The 18,850-nt window shown below is 43.6% G+C and overlaps 1 protein-coding gene across 1 annotated transcript in view; it reads right to left on the minus strand.

Moving 5' to 3' along the window:
* The window catches only part of LAMA4 (laminin subunit alpha 4), a 150,765-nt gene that overhangs the window by 4,776 nt on the left and 127,139 nt on the right, over positions 1-18,850 (minus strand). Inside the window, exons 28-37 of the mRNA XM_084776780.1 lie at positions 18,526-18,659; positions 17,488-17,652; positions 16,347-16,494; positions 11,377-11,564; positions 9,161-9,350; positions 7,912-8,067; positions 6,665-6,824; positions 3,426-3,556; positions 1,491-1,584; positions 960-1,079 (exon numbers count right to left, since the gene is read on the minus strand). Coding sequence (XP_084632906.1) covers positions 960-1,079; positions 1,491-1,584; positions 3,426-3,556; positions 6,665-6,824; positions 7,912-8,067; positions 9,161-9,350; positions 11,377-11,564; positions 16,347-16,494; positions 17,488-17,652; positions 18,526-18,659 — 1,486 coding nt within the window. The remainder of the gene's footprint in view (positions 1-959; positions 1,080-1,490; positions 1,585-3,425; positions 3,557-6,664; positions 6,825-7,911; positions 8,068-9,160; positions 9,351-11,376; positions 11,565-16,346; positions 16,495-17,487; positions 17,653-18,525; positions 18,660-18,850) is intronic.

Genomic DNA, 18,850 nt, shown 5'->3' on the forward strand with positions numbered 1-18,850 from the left:
AAACATCACAATCGAAAGAGGAGGAGTTACTTGGTTACTACTATTTTGAGTGCACACAAGTACTATTTGAGATGCTCGATTTTATCTGTAGATTTTTCTTTTTTAAATTGTTGACTACCTTTATATGACACAGTAAAAAAAAATCTGCTTAGGATATTATTAAGATTCTTACAAAATTCCAGGTGAAAAGATTAAATGTCTATCTTTTTATTTTTATTATTATTTTTTATGTCTCCATCTTTTAACTCCCTCTCCAGCGCCCACTTTCAACTTTTCCAACTTAGGGAAACACATGAATACAGTCGTGACCAACATAAGATAACGGCCATTGTTGTAGGGGCATAAAGTAATTGTAGGGGGACCATAAATGTCTTCCCACTATCCTGAATTAGATGCCATTTTGGAGCTGGAGCTGGAGACCTCTCTTAGGGAGTGCCGTCTCACAAGCACAACATACCTTATGGCTGAGCTGTTTTCAGAGTTCAGACTAATTCTATGCAATTCTTTCCTATTGTGTGAGGTTCCCAGGTCCAACAGCGCTATCATTCATAAATGAGAGAGAGTTTTTTTCTCTGTAGTGTTTGTGTATTTGTAGAAGATATTTAAAGAGGAAGGAAAGGAGGAGAAAGAGAAGTAAACCGCAAGATAGAATTGTGTCTCCTGGTGAGCATGCTGATTTTATGTGTAAACAGTCGTGAATGAGGAGTTAAAGGGTTTTGGTATATTACTCTTTGTGTGTGTGTGTGTGTGTGTGTGTGTGTGTGTGTGTGTGTGTTAGTGTGTAGGATCAAATTCAGCACTTTGCTGCTCCTTCCTATTAAGAACCATTGCATATAAAACCCTTTGAATTATTAGGCGAGTCATGAAAATACACAGCTTAAGTCTTAATATAACAACCGTTAGGAGATCTTGCCGGGTTCTGTGGATTTGGACGCTTGTACCTTCTCAGGACTGCTTACCTGGAACACCTCCAACAAACACAGGCTCCCTGTGGTCCACTGGCTTTGGATTCAGTGGTCCAACCACATGGTTCACTTCTGAATCTACATCCAACTGAACCACATTCGAATCTCTGATAACTGAAAAACAGTACAAAGACCGGTCATACGTGGCACTGGGGTAATTTTTACAGGAAATAAAATGATTTATGACAACACCAATACATCCCAGAATAAAAATCCCCACACTTCTCTGTCACTGGAAGCAGCAACAATAATATCTGAGCATAACTAATGGAGCAAATGTGGTGACATTTCCCTTAGAAAAGGGGTCTATTAAGCTGCACACTATTTGTTTTTTGCTCCAAAAATGTCATGTCTTGTAGTTTGACACCATTTTGGCAGCATTTATATTTGTGCATTCAATGTACACATTGCACGCAGTGTACACAAGGATCCTATAAGGTCTAAGTTTTTCCAGGCATCACCCCCTTATGTGCTGTGCAGGCTCAGGCTAGTACAGGGTGCGCAGGACACTCCCAAGTTTCTCACCTGTAATTCTGTGCCATCTGCCATCACAGAGATTCTGCTTCGGGTTTACTGAGGTAGAAAAGTCTCTGACACCATTGTTGACTTTCACTATGACCTGCCAAGGCATGTTAAGTAGGTAGTTTAGTTTCTCATCATCAGGGTAAAACTGAGTTCCATGACTAATTTACCACAGAGAAGCAATGCTTTGAATAAATACCCATGCATGATCGCATTTACAGTGTGATAACAAGAGGTCGCTCTTTGATAGGTGATAGAAATAATTTAAATTAAAATTATTTAAACAAATCTTTGGAGAGAGAACAAAATAACCCTACTGGAGAGAAAATAGAAGGTTGCTAAGAGCTGTAGACGAACAAATTTGTTAGTTTACAGAGTATGTTCTGTTTACACAAAGCGAGTTGAGATCCCAGAGACATTCTGGGGGAAGCCCAGTGCCCAAGAGTAGTTGGCCAGTGTAAAACAAACTCAATGTATGTTTGTGGACTTTTTGTCTTATTTTGCCTTATTTTTTTTCTTTCTTTCTTTTTCCTTTTTAGAGGGGGGAGCGGGGGACATAAAATTAAGTCGGTAGGGAGATTGGAAGGATCTGGGAGAAGAAGGTGAGGAAAAACATAATCAAAATATATTGAATGAAAAAATGAAGAAATGGAAAAAATAAAAGGTTCTCTTGAAGAGGATGAACTTTCAAGCTGAACTGCAGACCTACAGCCTCCCATTTATCTACTTCCTGTCCCCCCTTTTTTTTTCAGATGTAAAACAAGAGTGATAGGCCAGGCCTGGTGGCGCACACCTTTAGTCCCAGCACTTGGGAGGCAGAGGCAGGCAGATCTCTGTGAGTTCAAGGCCAGCCTGGTCTACAGAGTGAGTTCCAGGGCAGGCAAGGCTACACAGAGAGACCCTGTCTCTAGTGATAATAGTATATACAACCTTGGGGGCTAGAGAGATGGCTCAGAGGTTAAGAGCCTGGCTGCTCTTCCAGAGTTCCTGAGTTCGATTCCCAGCAACCACATGGTTGCTCACAACCATGTATAATGTGATCTGATGCCATCTTCTGGCGTGCAGGCACACATGCAGGCAGAATACTGTATACATAATAGTAAATAAATAAATAAATCTTAAAAAAATCTATACACATCCTCGAGATGATAGGAAGGCTAAGTCATTTCACTTGCATAAATCTTTTAGAATAAAACCCAATACCCAGTATATATATAATATGGCATATGTTATATACTAATGTGTGTTAAATAATATAATACTAATATATAATATGTTATATATAATATACATAATTACACATATAAAAATACACACATACATAAATATGCTGGAGGATTCATTCCAGGGTCTTATGAAAGCTAGTTTTATTTTTTATGGTTTAATTACATGTACTAAAGTCAAAATAAAACAGTTATATTGTTTGAGCCATAATGAAAATATTCCTTTTCCTTCAAACTTATTTGAATACTTTCCTGTATATTCTTTAGCAATATCTTATGTGAATGTACTATTTAACTAAAACATAATATAAATTTTTAGTTATTGAGAATAATATGCATATATGTGTGCATATACACACATCTGTGATAAGCAAACACATACTTAAAAGATGCTTTCACATTTGTGGATGTTGGGAAGTAGATATATTTTTACCTTCCATTTGCTGACAAAGCTTTCTTCTAGTTCTTTTGTTTAACTGTCATGCTGTTATTGGTGATTTTCTGATAGCTTCACCATCTTTTCATGACCCTGTCTAACCAAGCCCTGGTACATGAATGTGAACACACACGAGGGCACACACTTAAATCTCATGTTCACGTTTCCTCCTCTTCTTTCCATTAGAAAGATGGGTGGAATAATTCTATAGAACACACCTGCTGCTTCGCACTAGCATTCAAGGCAGAAGAGACAGAGTGCTAACTTTCAGGACACTACCTGCCCGTTTCTTGTGTGCACATTCAGGTACTCCCCGCTGACACTGTGGCCGTGAACAAGGGTTCCAGAACTGCTCCGGGGGCGGACTTCAAATGCAATTTCAAACTTTAATCCGATATTGAAAGACTCATCTGCAGAGGGAAATGGATATTACCAAAAAGAGCAAAATAGACTTTCTAGGTATGGTGTGATGTCCTGAGGGGCCACACACTCTCAGCACCCCATATGTTCTGAGGGTTCAGGGGCAGCAGCGTTGCAGCTAGCCGCACCTCTGACTCCTCTAAGAGAGGGCAGGGGCTGGAGGGATGGCTCAGGAGGTAAAGCGCTTGCTGTACAAGCCAGCTGACCCGAGTTCCACCTTTGGAACACATGTGAAGTTGGAAGGAAAGAACCGACTCCACAGAATTGTTCTGTGATCTCATACGTGTGCTGCTATGGCATATGCCCCTCCCGCTAGTAATAAATAAAAATTGAGGAGGGCAGGGCAATTTGGGCAAAAGATGGAATCTGAAGGCACATACTCATACTCAGAATTAAAAGAAAGAAAGAAAGAAAGAAAGAAAGAAAGAAAGAAAGAAAGAAAGAAAGATAGAAAGGCGGGCAGGAAAGTCTGGGCAGAGATTGCAATTTGAAACCATGTGTAGAGGCTGGGAAACTGGGAGGGCTGTAGGAAGGAACACCAGATGGCTCCATGACATGCCTGGCTGGTTCCTCGTGGAAAATGGGGAGCCCTGCCTGGAGGGGCTCCAGGGTGCAAATTTGGAAGACACACTTTATTTTGTAGTCACTGAGGAAGAGATCTGATTAACTGTATTTTAAAAACATTTTTAACTTCAAACCGAACTGGTGCTAGGATTCAGAAACTGTTCCTGTGGTGACCTCAGGCATTGCTTATTAAGAATAGCTGGGTGGTGGTTGTGGTGGTGATGATGGTGATGGTGGTGTTGGTGTTGGTAATAGTGGTGGTGGTGGTGGTGATAGTGGTGGTGGTAGTGGTTATGGTGATGATGATGGTGGTGGTGATAGTGGTAGTGATTGTGATGTGGTGGTGGTGATGATGATGGTGGTGGTGATGGTGATGGTGGTGGTGGTGATGGTGATGGTGGTGGTGGTGATGGTGGTGATGATGGTGGTGGTGGTGGTGATGGTGGTGATGGTGGTGGTGGTGATGGTGGTGGTGGTGATGGTGGTGGTGATGGCAGTGGTGGTGGTGATGGTGGTGGTGGTGATGGTGGTGGTGGTGATGATGGTGGTGGTGGTGGTGGTGGTGGTGGTCGTGGTGGTGGTGATGGTGATGGTGGTGGTGGTGATGGTGGTGATGATGGTGGTGGTGGTGGTGGTGATGGTGGTGATGATGGTGGTGGTGGTGGTGATGGTGGTGGTGGTGGTGATGGTGGTGGTGGTGGTGGTGGTGGTGATGGTGGTAGTGGTGGTCATGGTGAGATGGTTCAGTGATTAAGAGCACTGGCTGCTCTTACAGAGAACCTGGATCCAATTTCCAGCATGCACATAGTGACTCACAACCATCTAATCCCAAGGGATCTATCTGGCACCCTCTTCTGGATTCTGTGGGCACCAGGCATGCATGTGGTGCACAGATATACACGCAGGCAAACATTCATACATTTAAGTCTTAAAGAAAAAAAAAAAGAATAGCTGTGAGGCCAGAGACACGGCTCAACAGGTAAGAGCATATTCCTAACTGCTCTTCCAGAGGATCTGAGTTCAGTTCCCAGCACTAACACTGGGTGACTTGCAACCATCTATAACTCCAGCTTCAGGGGATCAGATACACCCTTCTGGCACCTGCACTCATGTACACCCCCCTCAGCACATACACACATACCCACACCCACAAACACAGGTAATTAAAGGCTCATTACAAACCTAGACATCTTAGTACTATGTACTTGATATATTTCCTCATAAAGAACTTAAACATTTTCCCAATGCTTTCTTTTCCTTTCTTCTTGTTTTTAGATGAGTCTCTCTGTGAAGCCCTGGCTGGCCTGGAACCTGCTGTGTATCAAAGCTGTCCTCAAACTCGCAGAGATCCAGAGAGTGCTGGGATTAAAGGTGTGCACCACCATGCCAGACTTCCTGGTAGTAGATAACATTCAAGGGATAGAACGTAAATTATACAGTTGGCTACCATTTTAAATGCCTCAAGCCTTAGGATTCCTTAAGCATGAAGGAGGAGTAAAGGGAAGTGGAAAGGGAAGGAAAGCCTGAGGTAACAAAGACAAAGGACAAAGAAGGGTTTGTCCTTTACATTAAAGATTTCTGCTGTGGGTCAGGTGGTGGCTGTGTATAGGCTCCTAGGATTTCTTTTGTTTTGGGGGCTATTACACCATTTGGCACACAGACAGCCATGCAGGTGGCTTGCAATAAAAGCTGCCGAGTGCACTACCAGGGCAGTAATGGTTGGGAGGAAATCTTCAGAAGATCTCGGAAGGACAGTGTTGTACAGGGTTTCAGAGCGGGATTGGAGGCGGGAGTGTAATTTCCTTCCATGGGGACAACAGTTCATACTAACAAACAAGAAAGGGTGAGAGGAGTAAGGTGGCCAAGGGCTGGCGTAGGCCGGGACACAGAACGGAACAGGACGTTCTGCATTGAGATGGTCTGCACCCAGGAGTTTGGCCAAGGGAACCAAACAAGGGTTGGTGATGTGTATTTGGTTTGAAACAGTAAAAGGGGGGCTACCAGCGGTCCTTGAGGAAAGAGATCATCTTACAGGGGTGAGCTTTGCATTATTAAGTTTTTACAGTGGGCTTAAAATTCTCTGTAACTATCTCCAGGAAAAAAAGCGTTTCGGGATTCGAGCTTTCGAATACACCATCATCTTAGTCTGCCTTAATGATGGTTGATTTATAAAGTAAAGAGGTTTATTTGGCTCACAGAGCTGGAGGCTGGAAAGTATGGTGGCAACATTTGTTGAGGCTCTTACTGCAGAAGTGGAAGGTCTCCTGCATATGTGCGCACGCACACACACACACACAGAGGCAGAGACAGAGACAGAGAGACAGAGCCCAAGTTTCTTTATAATGACACACTCTGACGGCGAGCAATGCAATCTTCAGAGGATGAGAGCTCACTCATATGGGAACAGGCTTAATCTTTCAATTGACAGAACTCCCTCTCACAGGCCTCCATGTGTCACGTGTGGCCCTGGGGGGCAGGCTCTAACTCGAGTGTAGGTGGGGCCAACCATAATCACGCTGCAACAGTCACATTACCTAGAACCACATAGCCTCCTTCTGTGGAAAAGTAAGTTCCTGTCTCCATTGGCCCTTCAAAGCAAGGGGTCACACTGAACGTCTGAGAAGCTGAGGTGATGGAGGCACCATTGAGCTGCAGATTGCCAAGGCAGCCACTGAAACTGTAGACGGAGTTAATCTGGAAGAAGAAGAAAAGTTACTTAAAATTGGTGCTCAGTATTTAAGTCAGCATCAGTACTCAGGTGCACCATGGAAAAGCGAATGGGTGAGGAACAAAGTTGTCCCTTGTTTATTTTAGCTTTCTAGAGAGATCAATCAATACTGCAATACTGCTCCTGGTACTTACTTTTAACTAATTCTTGGGAACCAGAATTTTGTATTTCATACGTCAGTGTGTACTAATTAAGCAATGGAAATGCATTCCCACAGACTGTGACAAAGTAAGTGACTATGTGGTTTTCCAGTTGCTGGTGTTACCGTTTATTCCCACTCAGGAATGACAGCTGGGCCCAAGATCACTGATGTGGATGAAGGTTCTAGGCAAACAGTCTGAAGCTTGCCGATCTGGCTTCGTTAGCTAGTAATGTAGTTGTGATTTTATCATGCTACAGGACGTGGCACTTGGGTCACTTTGGACAACTGATATTAGATAACATTTGGGAACAGGGAAAACAATTGTCAGGAAATTGGGACAGTTTTCTTTCAGTATAATTATAATGTGAACTGCCCTTTCTACCTATATATGCCAATAGATCTTAACAATATGCTGGCACTGTGACAAAATCAAATCTATCTTTGTGTTCAAGATAAATTAAGTCCTTTGATACGTTTCTTTCACTGAGAAACACTTTAAAAACATGTGTTAGTTAAGCTGGGCGGTGGTGGCACATGCCGTTAATCCCAGCACTCGGGAGGCAGAGCCAGGCGGATTGCTGTGAGTTCGAGGCCAGCCTGATCTGTAGAGTCTAGGACAGCCATGACTACACAGAGAAACCCTGTCTCGAAACCCAACCCCCCCTTCCCCCAGAACATACGTTTCTTGATAGTTTATATGTATTAAACTTTTTTTTTCATCTCACCTTCTATTTTAAGATTAGGATGCCCCAGGGCAGACAGGAACCCCACAGGACAGCCTGGGATTTTTTTTTTTTCCCTCCAGCAAAACTGCATCATGTTTACTAGGTTCCTACTCTGTAAGATGAGGACCGGAATCAGTTATCCTCAGGTCAAAGGTCAGCAGCTCAGCCTTGCCACAGCTGGCTTACCTGGATGTTTTTCACAGCCCTTCCGGGAGCCACTCCTCCCAAATAAATGGGACCCTTGATTTTCCAGGTGGCCCCACTGGGAGGAAGACTTTCTTCTAGGACTCGCAGACCATCGATGACCAGCCGGCCACTGCTTTTTTCCCGAATAAATATCACCTGCAGAGAGAGGAGGAAAATAGCCTGTCACAGGTATGTCCCCAAACTGGGGGTAGGGCTGCGTTGTCTACCCTCCCAAACCTGGTATTGCAGTGTTGTAGGAGGGTACAGAAAATTCTCAAAATGTGAGCCCATCTCTGAAGGTCAGGAGCCTTCTTTCTCCCTCTCAGAAGGCTTGGCTCTCCTCTTCTTGGAAGGTCAGCAGCTTCATTTTTTTGAATCTTTGCCCTGGAGCAGATGTCTTTATTGTGAACTGTTTCTAGGCCTCCTTGCTTTTGTATATTAGCTTTTTAAAAAAATGTTTTTTGGCTTTCCTTGAGTTTTGCCACTTCATGCGCTAGGGCAAGTGTTCATCTATTTTCTTATCTCTAGAGTAAAGAGATCTTTTTTTGTTTGTTTTTTGTTTTTTGTTTTTTGAGACAGGGTTTCTCTGTGTAGCCTTGGCTGTCCTGAACTCACTTTGTAGACCAGGCTGGCCTCGAACTCACAGCAATCCACCTGCCTCTGCCTCCCGAGTGCTGGGATTAAAAGCGTGCGCTATTGGTTTAATTTCTGAGTACAGGTTATGTTTTTGGCATGGTTCTTTAGGAAGCTGTTCCTAGCTGACCAACCACATCCTACAGCTAAGTATAACATCTTGTACAGTGTCTTCTTGCCATCCCATACCCACTGGCTACCTCTAGTATCTAGGTACTCTCTGTCTTCCTAAGTGATCTACTCACTTCATATCTGCTTCCGTAGACTAACTTTTGAAGGATAAAGTCAATAATAACTGTCAAAAATTATGAACCTAGCTTACTGGTGAGTGGGGGAAGAGTTAAAAAAATTCATTGGAATCCACATGTTAGCTCGTACTGATGACTGAGGCTTTGGCCTAAAATGATTACAATTAGCTTGTGGTTATCTAAAAACATGGTTCAAGATATTTAAAATAAGCAATTAATAAATTCTTCAAATGGGACTCTGGGTGCACAGCCTCAGAATTTTTTTTAAACATGGCTACTTGTATTGAGCCAGTAGGATAGAACCGGCGCTAATCCCCTGGGCAGTGGCCAATCTTTGCTGACAGTGCTATTCGCTGCACTCAACTTACGTCATGCCATGATCCATCGTTGTATTTCTCCTGGCTTCTGATCTTCAGTTTCCTGTGGCCAACATTAAACATGAAGACCAAGCGACCATGGGCCAAGAACAGAGTCATGAAATCCTTCTCTTCTTGGTCTGAGACATAGAAAATCATCCCATGTGCGGAGCGGGTTCTCAGACGAATGGAAAACTGAGATCTGGTAAAGTGAAAAGAGAAGTTACTGTGTGTGAAGTGAGACTGAGAATAATATTTCAAAATAAACTTTCAGTGTAACGCAGTCCAAGCAGGAGCAGCCATCCTATATAAGTCCCAAACAGCTCCATTCTAGTTGTCCTTCACTATGAGTTAATGAATTATTGGGCAGGCACCGTTTCTTAAAAAATTTTTTTCTCTAGACCATTTGCCCTAGAAATTTCAGGCCCACAGGGTCCCATGCATCCTTACTTTTCCCTAGAGGGATGTTATATAGTCATATAGTCTTCTGTTGGTCAAGGATCCTATGTCCAGAATTAACTAAAATCCAAATAGCTGGACACGCCTGGAAGGGGCTTTTCTTAGTTGGATTATTTGAGGTGGGAAGACACACCCTAAATCTTGATCTCTTGAGGTGAGAAAAACCGTTAAGTCTGGGCCACATCTTTTGGGGGGCTGCCGACATAACAGGTCATGGAAGAAGGAAGCCTTTGTCTTTATTTTATTTGCTTGCCCTTACTCTTGCTGGCAAGTTCATCTACCTTGATGCTGAGGCATCCCTTTGCTGGTATTAGAACTTAATTCTTGGGAACTGTAACATAGATCAAAGACAAGCTGAGACATCTAGCCTCATGGGTGGAACAATTACTAGGTTCTTTGCTTTCCTGTTGGGAGATGGCCGTTGTCGTACCAGCCAGACCACAGTCCGTAAGTCCCTCTGACAAATCATATATATTCATTCTTTCAGTTCTATTCCTCTAGATCAGTGGTCCTCAACCTTCCCAATACTATGACCCTTTAATACAATTCCTCATGTAGTAACCCCAACCATAAAATAAAATTATTTCATTGCTACTTTATAAACCTAATTTTGCTACTTTTGTGATTTGTAATGTAAATATCTGTGTTTTCTGATCGCCCTGGTGACCTCTGTGTAAGGGTCATTCTACCCCCAAAGGGGTCGTGACCCACAGATTGAGAACCATTGCTCTAGAGACTCCCATCTAATAAAACTAGTAGACACTGACATCTCCATGGATAAGTAGCAGTGAGTAACTAGCATGCATAGGGAGAATTTCACAGAAACATTGTTTGTACACCACACAAATCACAGAATAAAGGTCCCTCTCAGAAGAATGGTATAGAGTCTATACTCTAGGCACATATCACGTCAAAACCAGCCACCCAAGGGGGTGGGAATACGTTTGTGAAGAAGCCTGTCTAGAATGTTAGCTCCAGGGATAGGTCCTCTTCTTGAAGGATACAAAAGCACAGATTTTGCCTGCTTGGTAAGAGGTGTCTAAGCGGAAGGCCCTGGAGACATAAACACTCTAACAGTGAATTTTTAATAACAATGAGTCAATGAGTCAATGTGGATTTGTGAAGTAAAAAAGGGGTTTGAGACAGAGGGCCACAGGCATAGAAAAGCAGTTGAATTTTCTGTCTCTTGCATCTTCTGTGTCTGGAAGTTTGGGTGCATGGTCATTCACCAAATCTGCATGAAATTTGTGTGCGGGAGGGAAGGTAATATCAAGGGAGCAGATGGGCCACTCAAACTTTACTTGATTAAGATGCTTATTCCTTAATTGACTTTGGCAAACTATGAGAATGCTGGTTCATGCACCTGCTGCTATTTGGAGATAAAGTGTGACTGTAATTCTTAGAAAGCACAAATCATGTATTGTTTAGTATATACATTGACTAAAAAAAAAAAAGAACAGGATTAAGAAGAAACAGAAAGGGAGGCTGGAGAGATGCCTCAGTGGTTAAGAGCACTGTCTGTTCTTCCAGAGGTCCTGAGTTCAATTCCCAGCAACCATATGGTGGCTCACAACCATCTACACTGGGATCGGACGCCCTCTTATGGCGTGCAGGTGTACATGCAGACAGAATACTCATACATAAAATAAATAAATCAAATCTTAAAAAAAGAAGAAGACACAGAAAGGAAAGGTAGGAGAAAAGTGCCCTGTGACAGACAAGGATGGAGCATGGCATGAAGCTTCTAGAAGGACAGTGCTCTTCTTTACTTTTCACCAAAATCTTCATGTATGTGTTCAAACTCTTGGCGGCTGTTGGCCGTGCCTCCATATTGATAGGCATGTTCAATTGCTCTGGGGCTGTTGGACAGGTGGCAGTGTGAGTCCCTTGAAGCCTTCCGTTCTAGAAACTTCAGACCAACGGGATCCCATGAAGGTGCGTCCTTACTTTTCTCTCCCTGCAGGGAATACAAGTGAAATGAAGAGACAAAAGTGCTGAAACCGGTAACAAAATTTGGTATATGATGTCTTTATTCTTAATTAAGAATACAGAATTAGCAAAGTGGCTATTACTTGTGTGTTTTATATTCATGAAATAGCAGGCCGCTTTTCCTTCTATTGTCATAAACAAGTGACAGAATAGTAACAGAACAGTATATTAGCAGACCCAGAATTCTAGTCTGTGATTGTAAAACAGCATGAGAGCATAGAGTGTAGATTTATAGACAACTGCTCTATCGTTTAAACTATTTAATGTAGATGCATGTCTTAAATAATAGCGACCAATGGAAAAGCTGTTGGCAAAATAACCTTGAGAGAATCAATTAATAAAACCCTCACATATCTGCAACATCATATTACCACATGGTATTGTTTATATATGCTATGTAAACAGTTTAAGATATTGGGGCTGGAAAGATGGGTTAGTGGTTGAGAGCACTGGCTACATCTCCAGAAGACCAGGGTTTGGTTGCCAGCACCCACGTGACAACTCATAGCAGTCATTAATTCCAGTTCCAAGGGATCTGATGGCCCCTCTGGTCGCCTAGGGCACCAGGCATGCACATGGTGCACAGACATGCATGCAGGCAGAACATCCCATACACACAGAATAAATAAATCTTGCTGGGCGTGGTGGCGCATGCCTTAGATCCCAGCAGAGGCAGAGGCAGGTGAATCACTGTGAGTTCGAGGCCAGCCTGGTCTGCAAAGTGAGTCTAGGACAGCCAGGGCTGTTACAGAGACAAACACTGTCTCGAAAACCAACCAAACAAAAAACTCATAATCAACTTGGAGAAACATGCCTAGAAAGAGAAACTGGGAATGGGGTTGGTGACAGAGAAGGGACTTTAGGTGTTGTTGGGCTAGGGGTAGAGTTTTGCCTTTAAGCAAGGAGGAGCCACACAGGTTTTCAAAGCCGGGAGTGGTCAGATCTGCGCCCCTCAGGAAGCTGACGGGAGAGGCGAGGTTTGGCAGCAGGGAGGGCTGGAGAACTTGGCAAAACGTCCGGTATTATCGAGTGTGCGTGTTTCTACTCTCCCTAATTCCTGCTGAAGTGTCAGATATATACATGTTCAAAACAAAACAAACAACAAAACAAACCAAAACCAAAACCGCACAACAGTTCTGGAAATCTAAAGGGGGTTTCTACTGCCAGAACGAAGCGGTGAGGAGTTTCTGGGAAGTCCACATTGATTAGAAAGAACTGCAACCCAACTCTTTACCTTGTATGAGAAAAGAAACCAGTAAGAAACCAGTGCTACAGCCACTCCTGTTCCTACGGTCCTAGTCTAGATGGGGTGCGAGGCTCACTAAGTGCTGTGCCGCGGGGGCTGGTCCCGGGACTGCAGCTCTTCCAAGGAGGCTGGCAGTGGACAGTCTCACAGTGGGGCCCGAGCTGGAGAAAGGGATTTGCGGGGGGGGGGGGGGGGGGGCGATACTAACTATATGTCCTAAGGAAAAAGCCTCCCTATACTAGCATCTCTCTTTGTTTCCTCACGGAGTTCACAGGACTCAGTGACTCACAGCCTGAGGCCTGGTTTCTCTTTAGATGGAGGAAACACCTATTTACTTTAGTTGGGGTTCCACGCTGTCACCTACCAAAAAATTACCAGAGTTACAAGCCAAGAATGACCAAAAGTGAGGCCGCAGAGAGACTCTAATACAGATCAAGAAGTGTCTTCCGAACCCACGTTATACTCGAGTCTTGTTGGAATCTTATTTTTTTTAACTTATTATAATTTATTCATATTACAACCAGATTGTTATCCCCTTACTTGTATCTTCCCATTCCCACTCAATGGGAAATATGCTTGTTTTACATAGGGCCTGGAAAAAGAAAGGGGTTAGGAGTTATGGATTTTCCCCAACTCTGGCTTTTCCCCATCCTCTTGTTTGGGTGGAAGGGACCTCACTTTTCTTTTCTTTCTTTCTTTCTTTTTTTTTTTCCAAGAGGGTCTCTCAGTGTAGCCTTGGCTGTCCTGAACTCACTTAGTAGACCAGGCTGGCCTCGAACTCACAGAAATCTGCCTGACTCTTCCTCCCGAGTGCTGGGATTAAAGGCGTGCACCACCATGCCCAGTGGGGACTTCACTTTGCACCAGCAGTTAAGGATCTAAACTGGGCTCCCAGGCTGAGCAAGCATGGTCAGTTGATATCTTTCTGAGTATTTGGCAACCAAATACTCAAATACATTTTCCATGGATATATGTCCTTGATAATGATGAAAAAAATCAGTTATAACTGAATTTCTTACTGTTATGCCATCAAACATTCAGCTCACTGTCTTGATGGGCACGTGTGTGGGAATTCTCAGAGAACTCCATCAGTCTCTGACTTTGCCAAGGCAGCTTCTTTCTTTGAGAGCGTGAGTTAACCTTGTCAGTGGTATGAGCTTTAATTTGTCACCACTTTATGTGGGCCAGATAATAGCAAAGCTAGTTGAGGTAGCAAGGAAAAAGAAAGTCTCATATGACAGACAGGCATTTCTCATGCAACCCAAGAAAGGAAGTGGCAGAGCAGGGCCCTACACAGGAATTTAGGGACTGCACAGAATCCTAGAGCTTCCTTTGTGGAGGCTTCTGGTATCACAGCTTTGTTTCTCAATGTATTTTTTTTTTTCCTATTCATAGTAGTTTTCTGGCTTTCTTTCTTCTATAAAGCTCCCTTCTCTGTACATGAATGACAGCACCCTAAGGCTTGCAGGTTCTTTAGTCAGTGATCAGGACTGGTTGGTCCTCTGGGTTCCTTCCCAAGGAAGAGAATTTCCTAGCTCTGCTCAGTCCAGGGAGATGAGTGTCACACTCTTAAAGCACAGGATCTACAGGCTGGATAGGGAGCCAGTTCTTAGAAAACAGTGGTTGGCCAGCTACTTACAGTGCTCCTATTAGTTAACATAGTATTCACTATTATGTTACAAATGAAAAATTTTCAGTTAAATTTATTTTTTATTTTTTATTTTTTATTTTTTGAGATGGGGTTTTTCTGTGTAGGCTTGGCTGTGCTGGAACTCACTCTGTAGACCAGGCTGGCCTCAAACTCATAGAGATCCACCCGCTTCTGCCTCCCAAGTGCTAGGACTAAAGGTGTGCACTATCACCACCAGTAGCTCCCCAGTTATTCTTAAAGTACAAAAAATCTGAAAAAAGTTTAAGCCTGGAACATAGTTGTTTTTTTTTTAAAGACATGTATTCTTAAGTATCTATGGGGAAATATAAAACCGGTATTTTTTTTGCTTTAATCCAGTGATTTTATCTTCTGGAATCTATTCTAAAAATTATTCCGCTGTGCACTATATTCCGCTGTGCACTAAGAGGAAGTGATCATACACGTAAATTATTATAACCTAGACTCTTTGGTGTAGCTTTGACTAAAAACTTAAACCAGGGCTGGGTGTGGTGGCACACACCTTTAATTCCAGCATAGAGGCAGGCAGATCTCTGTGAGTTCAAGGTCAACCTGGACTAAAGAGTGAGCTCTAGGACAGTCAGGGCTACACAGAGAAACCCTGTCACAACCGAACACACTAAAAACAAAGGTTCATCTAAAAGAGGCGGCAAGCTTTTCTCAGTAGCTGTCGAAGCCACGCAGCTTGGCAGTTAGCACTTCCTCCCCTATGGGAAAAAGAACAACAAAGTAAAGGCAAAAATATCCATAGTATGAATAAGAGGCAGTAGGCAGGCTACAGTGCTGTATAGGCAGCCAAGTAGGTCTCACTGGAGGGGGTGGGGGTGGGGGGGGCTGAAGGAAATTGGGCAGACATCGGGGAGAAGAGTGGAAGTGGGGACAGAAGGAGAGACAATAAAATTCCAAGGTAGGGAGCTAATGGGCCAGTTTGGGTTTAACAGTGAAGAGGCTGGGGAGGGAAAAGAGTGAGTGAGTTGGGCACGTGAAAGAGGAACAGAGGCTGTTGATCACCCAGGATCTTTCCTGAACTATGGCGACTTGGGCTTTTCTTCTGAGTGCAGTGGGGGGGTGTGTGGGGGGAGCGGGGGTACTTTGGTTAGAGGTGTGCCTGATATGGTCTGGGTGCTGTGTGGCGAACAGATGGTGAAGGAACTCAGTGGAAGCAAGGAGCCCCATTTGGAAGCCATTGCGGAAACTCACTCAACAGAAGCATTGACAAAGCATTGTTCGAACTGCACCAGGAAGGAGATGGGGCGAGAGAATGGGAAGGGATTGGCGTTTTCCTTTGTAATGGAACCGAACAATGTGCGGGAGTGAATAAGAAGGAACAGCAGTCAGAGATGAAGTCTTAAAACTCAGTATTTATTTAATGAAGGAGCAGTTCATAGCCACCTGTGCATGTAGGTGGAGAAACACAAAGGTTGAGGAAGCAAACGAGACTTTAATACTTTTCATGACTGCGACGAAGGCTTGAGATTATTACTGAAAGTAGATTATCGTAGAAAGTTATCGTGCTAAACATTAGACATGCGCTAAATATTAGACATGCGCACTCGCGTGCGCGCAAGCAAGCACCCACGCACACACCCACTCTGTTAAGAACAGAGCTGTTTGGACTGTCTTTAATGAAAGGCCATTAGAAGTAGGAGTAAACAGCTGACTCTGCTCCCCTGAGAGTCGTGCCTGGGGTAAGCTGGGGCATCTGACGCAGCAAGAACCCTCTTCCACGCGGACACACTTGTCAGCGAGAGCAGGTTCTACAAAGCCACCCTGTCCGGAGCTGTATGTACAGAGTGCGACGGCAGCTGTGAATGGCGCATGATGCTAGCGTTTACCTGTTTATTTGTTTTAGGCTTTGAGGAGTTTTTTCCTTTTTTGTGAAGGAGAAACAGTGGTGACGACTCAATGGGGCACTCGTGAAGGGAAATGTGGACCTTTTCAGAGTACCGCTGGAAATCTTCGACTTCCACATCTCTATCCAACCTGGGTTTGCAAGAGGAAAAAAAAAACATCCTAAAAAGGCTGTCCATATTTCTATTATGAAAACTGTGGCAAAGCTCCGTGGCAGTGAAAATGTATGTGTGTGCATACGTCAGCACACGTTTGCGTGATAGGGCCTTACCTATCCGGATGGGAATCCTACAGTTATCATTTGTTAAGTTCACAAACAACCACTCTCTGGCATTCTGCATTCTGACTGACTCGGGATGACCAGGTCCCTGCCTGGGTCTCTCGGTCTGTGCTCAGGTCTGTGCCCACTTCCTCTCCTGCTTGTTCTTGGGTCCTCAGGGCCTCTGCTGTCTCCTAACGACCTACATCAATGGCTTTGTTTAAAGTCCTCAATTAAGTCCTTCCTACACTTTGAACAGGGACTTTGGTATGCTTATCTGTAGTTTACTATTAACTGGTGCAAAATAATTGTATCCTATATTTATAGCTTGTTATATACCAGGTGCTGTGCAAGAAAGTACCTTCTCCGCATTGTCTCACAGATTTCTAGGACGAGCCCACCAAGCAGGTGCACTTGTTATCTGTGTTTTGCAGGCGAAGAAATGAAGTCATGCTTAGTGCATGAATTAAAGAGCAAGAGGCCTACAAACCCAAGTACCTCGGCTGCTCAAGCGCATGAACTTTTAATTACTGTCTGCCAAGGACTGTAAATTACAAACTTAACCAGTTTTAGTAATACAAACTTTTCACTACTGTATTGATTATTATCAATCAGGCACATTCACCAATTAAAAAATAGTGTACCAGCCGGGCGTGGTGGCGCATGCCTTTAATCCCAGCACTTGGGAGGTAGAGGCAGGCGGATCTCTGAGTTCGAGGCCAGCCTGGTCTACAAAACGAGTCTAGGACAGCCAGGGCTGTTACACAGAGAAACCCTGTCTCGATAAACCAAAAAAAAAAAAAAAAAAAAAAAAAAAAAAAAAAAAAAGAAAAGAAAAGAAAAGAAAAGAAAAGAAAAAAGTGTACCTGGTAAAGTAGGCATTGCTTATACATCCGGTGAAATTAGCATACTGGGGGCTGATGGGTGAGCCGCCAAAATAGAACTTCTTCTCAGTTGTTTGGGTCTCTTCTGTCTTCCCCTTTGTAGGATTCTTACTCCCAAGTCGGCTTTTGTCTACTACCAGCTCATATCTGTGAAGGAAAGAGTCGTTACACACAGCTTTGCATACAGCATATTTTACCCCAATACTACTTATCACTGAGCAAGCAGGTTTACTCATGGGGGGCGGGGGATGAAATGGAACATCTACATAGAGAGACATATTCCTCAGGAGGCCCAGGAGAAAAAGGCTAAACATGCCTGTCTGCAAGGAGGCCTCTCCAAACTGAGGTTGGAACCTACATCTCCACAGCAAGTGTCTTTTTTTTTTTTAAGTGGCAGTCATCACAATGATAGGCGGCCAGCTTCATTGCACAGCACGCTGGGTGGCTAATCATGGGACACAGGGTCTAGAGAAACCGCACCACCATTTACTCATGATGAGATGTTCACACAAGGAGACTGGACAGCATCAGTCTTCAAAAGAGGTTTGTTATATGAAAAAGAAATTCATACACACACACACACACACACACACACACACACACACACACACACGAAGATAGAACTTTTAAAATGCTGTCATAAATGGAACATCCTTTACTGTTTAGATTCAAAGTCTAAACATAACCAGTATTTTCTGAACACTGCAATGTGTAACAAACCACACTTCCATTCACCAGGTAGCATAAGAGTGCACTGCCTGTACAGGGATGAAAACTGACCTTTTTATCACCACCCCCTCCCAAAGAGCCTGTCTTTATTAAGCAACCTTATGATGGCTTATTTGGTATCTCTTGAAAACAAGTAGCATGCCTTTGGGAAGAGAGTAAATGTTTCCCTCCATTGCTTGTTGGAATACTAGAAAAGCAAAGGTGTAGGGTAGGAGCCGTGATGGCATTCGTCGGAGGCATACCCTGCCCATAAAGGTCGTGGTGGGAAGTAGAGAAGGAGAAGTGCTGTACCTTTCTGGTGAGATGGAGGCGATGACAAAGTGGGACAGCCCGTCATGGTACTGCTTGTCTGCCGACGTAACCTTGACGCCCTTTACATCCATGGCCACGGTGCCGTTGTCCAGTGAGATGGAAAACTCGTCGGGCTGAAATACAAGCACAGGTGTTTAAGTAGGAATCTCAGGACAAAAGCTGGACATGCTTTTAAAATTCAGTCGATGGCATTGCTTAAAGGAATATACGGTATACAGAAGATTTGCTGGCAGGCTAACGTCTGTGAATAGCGACCACTCAACACTTTTGTCCATGTAAGTGATGCTTATAAAAGTAGACAAGT

This window comes from Acomys minous (assembly GCF_964271855.1).
Source record: "Acomys minous genome assembly, chromosome: 3".
Classification (NCBI taxonomy): Eukaryota; Metazoa; Chordata; class Mammalia; order Rodentia; family Muridae; genus Acomys; species Acomys minous.